General features: G+C 41.9%; 1 protein-coding gene across 1 annotated transcript in view; it reads left to right on the top strand.

The window, feature by feature from the left end:
• slc6a11b (solute carrier family 6 member 11b) overlaps positions 1-11,481 on the top strand; it is a 36,397-nt gene extending 24,916 nt beyond the window's left edge. Inside the window, exons 8-15 of the mRNA XM_080793452.1 lie at positions 1,073-1,176; positions 1,945-2,069; positions 3,511-3,623; positions 5,183-5,320; positions 7,092-7,194; positions 8,515-8,615; positions 9,070-9,240; positions 11,219-11,481. Coding sequence (XP_080649578.1) covers positions 1,073-1,176; positions 1,945-2,069; positions 3,511-3,623; positions 5,183-5,320; positions 7,092-7,194; positions 8,515-8,615; positions 9,070-9,240; positions 11,219-11,365 — 1,002 coding nt within the window. The 3' untranslated portion in view covers positions 11,366-11,481. The remainder of the gene's footprint in view (positions 1-1,072; positions 1,177-1,944; positions 2,070-3,510; positions 3,624-5,182; positions 5,321-7,091; positions 7,195-8,514; positions 8,616-9,069; positions 9,241-11,218) is intronic.
• The last annotated feature ends 827 nt before the right edge of the window (positions 11,482-12,308 follow it).

Here is a 12,308-nt window from a genome sequence, read left to right as displayed (position 1 = left end):
CGCTGCATTAAGTTTGAATCCCTCCGCTCCCCCTGTGCTATCCGGCTGGGTGCTGCTAGGTTCCAGTGTGCATGGGCACAGCAAGCTCGGTTCCCTTAATGTGCATTTTACCACTGTCCTTTTTTTTCTTCTTCAAATGATAGCCCCTGTCAGTGGTGTTATAAGTATACAATCCCATGGGGAGAATAAATAGCAGAGCTCACCGGTGGTGCTAGGGTGGTGGTGGGAGCAAACATCACATAACAACCAGGAACCATATGCAGAGGAAGGCAAGGAAGCTCTGAGAAGGAAGGGAAGTGGTGACGTGACTGGGCTGCGCCATGACACTTTCATGGGAACCAAACTCACACAGGAAGTGCAATGAATACATGGCAGTGAATGGAGCCGGCTGGACCAGCTCATAACAAACATTATTCAATAACATTTGAGACCTTTTGTAAAGTAATCACTTCTGGAAAATAACAGAAGACATATCACAGGTTGTTTTCTAATCACTTACTTTTCAATGTACACATTTCAATTTGCACAGTGTGCACTGCAGTGCAATTACTTTTCAATTAGTGTAGGCAAAAATCTATGAGCCTTTTCTCTTCAATTTGTCCGTTGTTCAGTTTTGAACATCGCCATCGGACAGTTTTGAAAATGTATGTTTTGTTTTAAAATACCTTATAGTTACATTTCAAAAAGCCTCGCCTTCAGCCTTTAAGTGCCACTATCATTTGTGGATTTAACTGTATGTACACATCTGCTCTATTAAATGTACTAGAAATAACATTTATTACTTTACTGGGTAGAGCACTATATTATGTATGACACTTTATAAAGTGTATTGAAACATCTGTGACAACTATAGGCTCTTATTTATCCAGGGTTCAGTTCATGCAATTGGAGATTTCTTGGCGTATCATGGCAAAGTTTTATAAAAGAAGAAACCCCTGTATTGTTTGAAATAAGAGTAGCCTATATTTTCAGAAAGACTTGAACCTTTAAGGGTTAACAAAATGTTTGTGTGTCCGTGCGTGCGTGCGTGCGTGCATGTGTGTGCATGCGTGCATGCTTGTCTTTCTCACAGGTATGGGTGGATGCAGGGACTCAGATTTTCTTCTCCTATGCTATCTGTCTCGGGTGTCTCACAGCTCTGGGGAGTTACAATGCCTACAATAACAACTGCTACAGGTACCGCAGATGACTCTCTCGAAATAGCCAAATGCCTCGTCGTCTTAATAGTGACGCGCGTTAACGGATTAACAGATTCCCACTGTCGCTACACCTGCTATTTAGCAAAACCACCGCCAAGGAAACAGGCGTGACAAAATCAGCGGGGAAAGAAAACTCCCTTGTTGAACTTGACTCTGGTCTGGCACTGAAAGTGACATGAGAGGCGTGGAAGCCTTAACATGGAAAAAATAAATAAAAAAATAGTTGTAATTGTACTTTGTGTTACTGTATATTTTGATGAATTCTGCTGCTAGCAGACAGTGGGACATTAAGCATGGCATTGTCGCCTGTCCGTCCAGCACTTAAAGGAATGTGTCAAAACCTACTGGCTGGCTGGATTGGCACTGCAATCTGCGCTGCACCTTCATGTTTACCTCCAGGGAATGATTCCTACTGATTCCCTTTCCTCTTCCAAACACACATCCAATTTTTTTGGCTTAAATAGATTGGAATTGAATCAAGTCTGAACAGAAAATCAAACAAACTAAAAACACATGGAAGCTGATCAGATTTGCCCCCAATTCCTGGGAGTTTTGAAATGCGGCTCACATCTAAAGATTTATACTTTGTCATACGATGGTGACACTGATGGTGCAATGCTGACTGTCTCACGTTCTGTCTCCCTTCATTCTGCATCTCTGTCTCTGTCCCTCATCTCTGTTTCTTTCTCTCTGCCTTGCCCTCTCTTTCTTTGTCCTTGTCTTGCTATCTCCATCTCTCTCTCAGGGACTGCCTCATGCTCTGTTGCCTGAACAGCGGCACCAGCTTCATCGCGGGTTTTGCAATCTTTTCCGTGTTGGGCTTCATGGCCTATGAACAGGGCGTCCCCATCGCGGAGGTGGCGGAGTCTGGTGAGGGAAAATGACATGTTGTGTCTGTGAACCCTACAGTACCGACCTTGTCTTTCTCTGTCTGTGAACCCTACAGTACCGACCTTGTCTTTCTCTGTCTGTGAACCCTATAGAACCCACCTTGTCTTTCTCTGTCTGTGAACCCTACAGTACCGACCTTGTCTTTCTCTGTCTGTGAACCCTATAGAACCCACCTTGTCTTTCTCTGTCTGTGAACCCTATAGAACCCACCTTGTCTTTCTCTGTCTGTGAACCCTACAGTACCGACCTTGTCTTTCTCTGTCTGTGAACCCTATAGAACCCACCTTGTCTTTCTCTGTCTGTGAACCCTATAGAACCCACCTTGTCTTTCTCTGTCTGTGAACCCTTTAGAACCCACCTTGTCTTTCTCTGTCTGTGAACCCTATAGAACCCACCTTGTCTTTCTCTGTCTGTGAACCCTATAGAACCCACCTTGTCTTTCTCTGTCTGTGAACCCTATAGAACCCACCTTGTCTTTCTCTGTCTGTGAACCCTATAGAACCCACCTTGTCTTTCTCTGTCTGTGAACCCTATAGAACCCACCTTGTCTTTCTCTGTCTGTGAACCCTATAGAACCCACCTTGTCTTTCTCTCTCTCCTTACACCATTCTAAACAGTGATACATTATACATGAAGAAGTTATATAACCACCCACATTTCACCCAGGCTGTTAAGACTGTCACAGGTATATGACTTATTCATGTCAGCATTAATGATTTAGTTATAACGAGATGTGTTATTCCATAATGTGTTTCTGATGTCATATCAAAGTTATCCCAGAGGCATATACAGGTAGGAGGCCTTTGCTATTTCACCAGTTTCACCTATTTCCTGTTAATAACCTGCGTAAAATGTGGAGCATTGGGAGGTAAATGCGTTGTGACGCATTGTGAGCTTGTAGATCGGCTATTTTCAAATGGCCGCAATGTAGGGTTGAAGTGGTTACTCTACGTTTTCTAATCAAAATTAGTAAGTAACTAGTAACTAAAGTTTTCAAATAGTTGTGGAGGAGTAAAAGTACAAATTGTGGCTCTGAGATGTAGTGGAGTACTAGAAATTGGAAATACTCAAGTAAAGTACAAATACCTCAAAATTGTACTTAAGTAAAAGTACTTAGTTACTTTCCACCACTGATATTGTAGTATTACAGGTCCCAGTCTCTCCTTCATTGATTGTACTGTGTATTATATGTGGTGTGATGCAGGTCCCGGTCTCTCCTTCATTGATTGTACTGTGTACGTATGTGGTGTGAATGATGCAGGTCCTGGTCTCACCTTCATTGATTGTACTGTGTAGTGTATGTGGTTTGATGCAGGTCCTGGTCTCACCTTCATTGATTGTACATGTGTACTGTATGTGGTTTGATGCAGGTCCCGGTCTTGCCTTCATTGATTGTACATGTGTATGTGGTATGATGCAGGTCCCGGTCTCGCCTTCATTGCCTATCCCAAAGCTGTTACAATGATGCCCTTGTCTCCACTTTGGGCTATTATGTTCTTCATGATGCTTATCTTCCTTGGTCTGGACAGTCAGGTGAGAATTAACCATGGTATCCTGTGGTACTGAAATGCACCGGCTTTCAAAAAAGACAAAAAATATTGAATTAAGACTGAAAGATACATTAACCATGGGCTTTCTAATCACAACCGGCCATTTCATGTCATTCAGTTGTTGAATAATCTAACAATAAATATAGTTGCTGAATTACTGTATACATAAAGGTTTACATTACAATCTGGTCAATATAAAAGGTCCCCTGTGTGGACTGTGAAGAGCAATAAAGAAGTTTAACCAGGATCTGACACTGCAGTAAAATAATTAAAAAAAAAGGTTTTTCAATGAATATCTGATCCAGGATCAACGTTGTGGTTGCTATAGCTCTGAGTCTGAGTGACGCTATAAGCGAGATCTTTAGAGTGCGCCCCCCCCCCGCTCGCTTGTGCGTTTATAAGTCGAATTTTAGGACATCTGGCTTGGTTTTGGTACCAAAAGTTTACTTGGGAAATCCAATCAATTTTGTTGTTTATCTTTTTTCCCCTTCCGGTTCAACCCGGGCCGAAGGGTCGGCTGTTAAACCTGTCTCCTAGGCAACGCGCAGCGTAGTAGAGGATTCATTTTTAGTCGGTGGCGACTAACCCCCCTAGCGTCTATCATTTGTCACCTCACCCAATGTGAATGTGAGGGGTTGTCAGTTGCCCGACCGATATCCACCCAATTAAAGCAGAAACCAGTACAGAAAAAATAAATTTTGGAGGGTTTAAGTGCATGGCGCCCCTAAGAGCAGAAGTGCAAAAGGCCACGCTGCGCCTGATTTAAGTGACTACTGGCCAATCACTTTTCCGTCACTTAACTGTGGATGGCACCATAAAGCATTACACTTACAATAGGGCCCAAACAAACATACATCCAGTGAGGGGAAAAAACGGTGGTGGGGATTCAGCTTTTACGGGGCCAGTTTCGAATTGCGGCCGTCCATAGGTGCCCTTTGAGAGCGGTTTTGAAGGAGTCAAGGGATTTGCATGTCTTAATGACTGTAGGGAGTTCCACATTTTGGTGGCATAGGAGTGAAAATAATTTACAGTAGGCCTAGTCCCTTGTTTGTGCCGAATATGGGTTGCACATGGTTTGTTAAAACAAAACCTGAACATCAGGTGACTGAAGAAGTTGAACCCGTCAAGTGTCGCTGTGTTGTTTTCGTCGACTAAGTCTAATACTATGACAAAAAAAATTCGTCGACTACCTTTTTTCACTGACAAAAACGACATAAAAACTAAGCCATGATGACTAAAACTATGACTAAATATACTGACAATTAAAAAAACTCAACAAATACGCGCCGCGCTGCGACACGTTTGTAGATCAAAACATCTTTTAGTCGGCTAAATCAACTGTAGATTCAGTCGACTAAAATCAGATGATTTTTTGTCGACTAAAACTAGAGTAACACTAAGACATTCCAGCAGGTGACTAAAATATGACTAAAACTAAATGAAGTTTCAGTCCAAAGACTATGACATTGCTGCCAAAAACAAAACTGTTCCATACAGTGACAGTCCTACTTGGTTCTGACCTAATAGTACTTTTTTCTTCAGTTTGTGTGTGTGGAGAGCTTGGTGACGGCTGTGGTGGACATGTATCCAAAGACCTTCAGGAGAGGCTATCGCAGAGAGATGCTGATCCTGGGCATGTCTATATTCTCTTTCCTGATAGGACTCATCATGTGTTGTGAGGTATGACTCATCTCCATTTTTACACATTTGGTATTATCTGCTCATTTGCACTTGGGCATTCTTCAGGATACCTAATTATTTCTTAAGCCATTTAGGCCTGATGTCGAAATCAATAAATGTCTTCTAAATCCTGACAGTTTTCTGAAATACCTCATGTTTCTGTATCAGCAGTGCTCAATATCTCATGTCAAGAACTCCAAAAATGTAATTGGCCACCGACCCCCATCTGAAAATGTGTTGTTCCAGGAACCCCTCAGAAGCACAGATTCGAGTTAAAAACGTTCGCTCTGAAAGAATATATATTCAAAGATTTGTGCCACATTTTCACGATTTTTCAAAAATAGCAGACCTACAAGCTCGCTATGAGCTTGTAGATCTGTGATTTTTCAATTGCTAAATTATAACATAATGTTTAAAACACCAAATGGGGTTCCCGCCCAAAAGCTTTCGATCATCAGCACCACCACCACCACCACCACCATCATCATCATCATCATCATCATCATCATCATCATCATCATCATCACGACCACCATCCATCACCAAAATACAAGTCTGAGGTAAGTCTTATTCAGGTACTCAGTAATCCTTTGTGGTATTTGTCAGACATGCATTTTATATGCGTGGAAAGGTTTCCTCTCCATTTAACCCTGAATCCATTTAAAAGAGGGAGGGGTTAGGGGAGGGGATGATATTGTGATGTCACTATATCACTGTCATGGGCCTTTTGAGAAAATACACAGGGAAGACATATTTCAATATTCTAACCACACCTGGGGGTCTATTAGAGTAATGTTAACTCCATAGACACATACAGAGGAACAGAGGACAACTCTCAGTAATGAATCATATTACGTATACAAAACAGAAAAAGTACAAAAAACACGTACAGCACTCCATGTGATATGTTTTTCCTGTACACAGGTTTAATGTTTGTCTTAGAGGCAGCAGGACAATGCTGTACACAGGTTTAATGTTTGTCTTAGAGGCAGTAGGACAGGCCATCAGAGGCATGGCAACATCTGCAAAAGGTCAATTCACATGAAAGTGATGGACTGCAGGTTATTTAAAAGAGGGATAGCAATATGTTTACAAAACTTCACATACAAGTATGTATGCTGATCTTACTGTATATACATACTTCCATAACCTCGGAACATGGCGGCATTGTCTCAAGACTAGCTAGACACTGAGAAGAACGAGAGACATCGTGGGCTCACACACTGAACTTTGACTTCAGAATCAGCTTCATATTGTTACTTGTCGTGCCGAAACCTTGCATCTGCATTATTTAATCTCGCACAGAACCAATTCCAATGCTTTTTTATCCCATTTTGGGCGGGAACAGCATTTTGGTGTTTTCAGCATTATGTAATGTTATGCTTTAGCTATTGAAAAAAAGCAGATCTACAAGCTCGTAGCGCGGCACTCGGTGCCGCGCTACGAGCTTGTAGGTCTGCTATTTTTGAAAAATCACGAAAATGTGTCGCAAATCTTTGAATATATATTATTTCAGAGCGAAAGTTTTTAAATCAAATCTTTGCTACTGTTGGGTCCCTGCGAAAACATATTTTCAGATGGCGGTCGGCGGCCAAATACAGATAATTCTGGGGGTCCTTGACATGAAAAAGGTTGAGCACCACTGACATAGAAACATGGGTTTCTCAGAAAGCTGTCAGGATTTAGAAGACATTAGAATCGTACTTACAGTACCGGTAGGTCTAAATGGGTTATGGGCTGCCTGTGACTGACACCTGTATCCCCCTATCAGGGAGGGATGTACGTGTTCCAGCTATTTGATTCGTACGCTGCCTCTGGGATGTGTTTGCTGTTCGTGGCCATATTCGAGTCTATATGCATTGGCTGGGTCTATGGTAAGAAACTATGTGTCTCACTCTCATATCCTTTGAATAGTTTTTATTTAGTTGTAGACACATTTTAGTCACCCGGATGTTTTAGTGTTAGTCTAGTTTTAGTCGACTGAATGTCATCAGATTTTAGTCGACTAATTCTACTGTTGATTTAGTCGACTAAAGTGTATTTTGGCAGGCCTTGATGCCGTCGTAACGACTGTTTTTTTCTCTTGCAATTTGACGATCTACAAGCCCACAACGCGTCTCACTGTGAGCTTGTAGATCGTCTATTTTCAGCATGCAACTAATTGTAAAATGACTTATACTGGATCTCTTGTCCACTAGTCCCTTAATTGTATTTGTTGACGAAGTTGTCGGTATATTTAAAACTTAGTTTTAGTCATCATAGCTTAGTTTTAATTTAGTTTCCATTTAGTCAGTGGAAAAAGGTAGTTTTTTGTCTTAGTTTAGCCAGATGTTTTCACATAGAATTAGCAGGCTCTCCCATGTGAAAAGCTGTGCAGCAATGCTATTCCCAATACATTAATATTCCTCCTATGCCCTCTGCTGGATAGTGAGCTGTAGTGCATCTACTTCAACCACTGAAAGCCTCTAGTATTTTATAGCCAAATTCCAATACCCCAAAACCTCGGCCACTCACTCACTCACACTCAGTCACTCTAGCATGGCGGTGTTACGGTGAAATTGGGGACCTGATGAAATATGGAACAATCAGCGTCCGAACATAAATCATTGTGGTTTGTTTATTAGCAGAGTTCAACTTTAGCTGTATTTAGGCCACTTATTTTATAGACCTCCATGTTAAGTTATTTGAAGTCCACATGGTCACATATATCGGTAGGTCACCAATTGCACTGTAACACTGCCATGCTAGAGTGACCGAGTGTGAGTGAGCGAGTGGCCGAGATGTTGGGGATTGGAATTTGGCTTTTGAGAAGCAGACTTGAGTTACACTTACAAACTCTACTTTGTTTCCATGTGTACCAGACACTACCAGTTCTTGTAGATCGAGGCAAGTAGTGAATGATGGAAGTTGGAAATGTATGCCCCCCCCCCCCCCCCCCCACCCAGTTATGCAATACCCGAAATACCCTTTGTACCCGTCTGGTCTGTCTCTCTTGTCTATGCTTTTGTTTAAGCTGCCATTGAACATACTGTACTGTAGCCCCTCAGAAAGATGGCCGCCGGGTGAACTGCGTCAGAGACTCCGCCTTGAGCCATCTAGCCTTTAAATATGTCTATGTACGGACGCCCCAGAGCCGAAGGAGGCGTCTGTCTTTCTATAATGTGTGACAATGGCCATCCTTGTGTGTGTTCCAGGAAGTGACAGGTTCTACACCAACATTGAGGACATGATTGGTTACAAACCAACCTTCTTTATCAAATGGTGCTGGATGCTCCTAACCCCAGGCGTTTGTGCTGTGAGTCTGCCATCATTTATTTAAAAACATATATATATATATATATATATATATTTTTTTTTTATTAGTTTAATTAGTTTAAATTGTATGAATTAAATTATTTTAGTAATGTTTTCATTGTTGACATTTAGTTTTAGTTTTTTTAATTTAAATGTGTATGTCGAGCCGTGGAAAAGGGAGGGTGATAATTAAATAATAATAATAATAATAATAATAATAATAACAGTTCAGATGTACACATATAGCGGCTGGTCCTCCATTGCGCTCATTGTAATATCAGGATCGAATAGGATGTAATAGTATTTGATAAAATAGAGATAAGAGGATTTATCTGAAATAATTATAAAATTATATTTATAATCCAGATTCCGGACTATTTGCTTCACATATTAGATGTATACGGCACCTCTTACATCTCTGTTTTGACTACATAAATCTCTCTTTTCTGCCACAGGGTATCTTTCTGTTCTTTCTGATCAAATACAAGCCCTTGAAGTACAACAACGTGTACACCTATCCTGACTGGGGTTACGGCATCGGGTGGTTCATGGCCATGTCCTCCATGATCTGCATTCCTATCGGCATGATCTGGATGATCTGGAAGACTCCTGGAACATTCTCTGAGGTACAAACACACACACACATGCACATGTGTACGTGCACAGACGCACGCGCGCGCGCGCACACACACACTACAAAGTAACTAGCAACTAAGATGTTCAGATACATAGAGTGGAGTAAAGGTAAAAGGGAGGGAGGGAGGATGATGGAGTGCGAGGACGGGAGGTGTGGATGCGTATGAGGCCTGGCCTATAGGGCCTAGTATAGGCCTATATCCTATATATAGGCCTGTATATAGGCCTAGTAAGTTTTAAGACTTACTAGGCCTAGGCCCAGGCCTATATATAGGCCTATATAGACAGCAGTGAGACTTCAGGGCTATATTGCTATGAAGCAATATAGCACTAACGGGCAACGGATAAGGGATCTATTAAAGGCAATGGCACGTGGACTGGTGATTGGTTAAATTTGGTTTAATTATTGCAACGCCCAAACCACACCACACCCCAAATAGTAGTTTAGAAAGATGAGACAAAAATGGAGCCCTAAGTGTCACGGTGCGTGTCAGGTGAGGACCCCAAAGCAGAACAAGCAGGTCAAGTCCAGTATGCATTAGCAACGAACAGGACATACACAGGCAGGAACACAACGTAACAAGAACGTATAATCTAGCAAGGGAACACAAGGAACTGAGGGTTTAAGTAGACACAGGGATCACAATACACAGGTGTACAGAACAAACAATCAACACTAGGATTGGCTGGGAGACTAACAGGACACAGGTGGAGAAAACTAGTAATCACAGGGAGGTGAGACAAGACAGGCAAAGCAGGAAACACTAGGGCATCACTATACAATAAAAGTACACAGTCCATAACACTAATTGCTAGAGCACCTGCCCCTTGTGACAGCAATGTGGCCTTTACAGTGTACAGAACAGTATGTGTCTCAAGATGCCATTGATCATGTTTTCTGAAATAACTCATACTTTAAATGCTTAGTATGAGGTTTAAAGTACAGCAGGCTTGTGTTCATAAAAAAGAAAGATTGGGTATTGGGTAAGACTGACGTTATGTATCTTTCAAGACCTTTCACTGCTTCGTCTCAACCATTACTCTATGGCTCTGCTCTCAGCCACCGCATGGATATTTTATTTCCATTTTTTTGTAATGTTGCCACTACTGTTGGAGCAGCCATAAACTACATAGGTTCATCCCAATGTTCTGAGCAACTTTGTAACATTAGTGTTAGTAAAAAGCAGGTGAAAGAGTTACGTTTGAGGTAGACTAACATCAGTCACTCTACAGTTCACTGTAGTAGAAGAGGTGCGGGTTTACCCCGCAGCTATGTCGGCTCTGCCTACAGGAAATACGTACAGTAAGCTGCGACCATGAGACCCGTTTCTGAATTCGTCTATAGGGGAGGTGAGGATGAAAGGGGTGAGGTTGGAGGGGCGATGATGATGACGTGACATCATTTATATTCTTCATCTTTTGCATATAACCTCCATCAGTGTTGTTTTCGTCGACTAAAACTGAAATGAAAAATGTTCGTTGACTACCTTTTTTCACTGACGAAAACTGAATGGACACAAAATAAAAACTAAGCTATGCAGGTGACTAAAACTAAGACTAATTATATTGACAATTTCGTTGTCGAATAAAAACTAGACTAAATTGTTAGGAAGGGACTAATGGACAAGTATAAGTCATTGTACACTTAGTTGCATGCTGAAAATAGCAGATCTACAAGCCCAGAACACGTCGCGCTGCGACGCGTTGTGGGCTTGTAGATCGGCTATTTTCAGCAAGTGAAAAAAACACTATTACGACTGCATCAAGGCCCGCCAAAATACATTTTTGTCGACTAAATCACCTGTAGAATTAGTCGACTAAAATCTTATGATATTTAAATGAAGTTTCAGTCCAAAGACTATGACTAAACTCAAATTTGCTGCCAAAAACAACACTGACCTCCATGTCTCTGTCTCTGTCTCTCTGCTCTCTCTCTCTCTCTCTCTCTCTCTCTGTGTGTCTCTACAGAGGATGAAGAAGTTGACCACTCCCTCCCCAGACCTGAAGATGAGAGGGAAGCTTTCGGGTTCGCAAAGTCCCTACGCTGTCAACGATGCCAAACTAAAGGGCGATGGGAAAATATCCACCATCGGCGACAAGGAGACGCATTTCTAACCGACCGCCTGACATGTCGACCAAGCTGCCAGCTATCTACACAATGACAACAGCAAAAAACAACAACTTCAGCAACAGCCACGTTAAAACCACCATTGCACAAAACAGGAAGTGAAATGAATGTGTTTTTTTTCCTTTTCTTCTTTTATGTAAAAAGGCAAAAAACTGATCAAATGATTATGTAGTGTTTGCTTCTGTTTTGCACGGACTTTGATAACAAAATGCATTGTTTTATATTAACATTGTGACTAAAGCAGCTGCTTTGTTTCTCTTTTTAACCAGTAATGTTTGAGAATCTATTTGACGATGTAGATGAGGTACAAGTTGTCCCAGTATGTATCAGCAGCATCGATCGCATTAACGGCTTTTTGAGCAATGCCCAATGTGTTGCGCTGTGAAAGGTTTCTGTGTTGGTCGAAGTGCTGCATCGCTCCCATATACGTTATAGCAGGTACACAAATGTGACTATATCTAATCTGTAGCAGTTGAGGACCATTTCTGTATAGTCGTGTGTTAAGAGAGGATGCAGTGACCTATAGCATTTTAAGGCTTAAGTTATACTCTGATGATGCGACACGTTGTGTGAGCTTGTAGAGATTGGCTTATTTTCGGCACACGACGTCACCACAAAGTGTAACAAATAAGGGCTTCAGGCTACAGGTGGGCTCTGTTCAACCCCTCTAGTAAAACCCTGAGTTGTATACTGAAAGATTTCTGTCACTTCAAAACTCATGTCTCTCATGAGTTCCACGCCGCCCCCACCCTGACTTTATGTTGATTATCTGGATCTAAACTTTGGCCCGCGTCATTCGAAACCCTACACGGCTTGCGCAAGGACACGTTCCGACTGGCCAGTAGCCACTTTGAGTGGCAGTCGAGTCGGGGCAAACGCCCTCGCGCCAGAACATAATTTGGCTCTGTGGTGCCTCGCGTGGCTCAAGTT

Source organism: Protomyctophum bolini, assembly GCF_963924005.1.
Source record: "Protomyctophum bolini genome assembly, chromosome: 2".
Lineage (NCBI taxonomy): Eukaryota > Metazoa > Chordata > Actinopteri > Myctophiformes > Myctophidae > Protomyctophum > Protomyctophum bolini.
The sequence above is the reverse complement of the archived record's forward strand: the minus strand, read 5'-3'. Positions and strand labels throughout refer to the sequence as shown.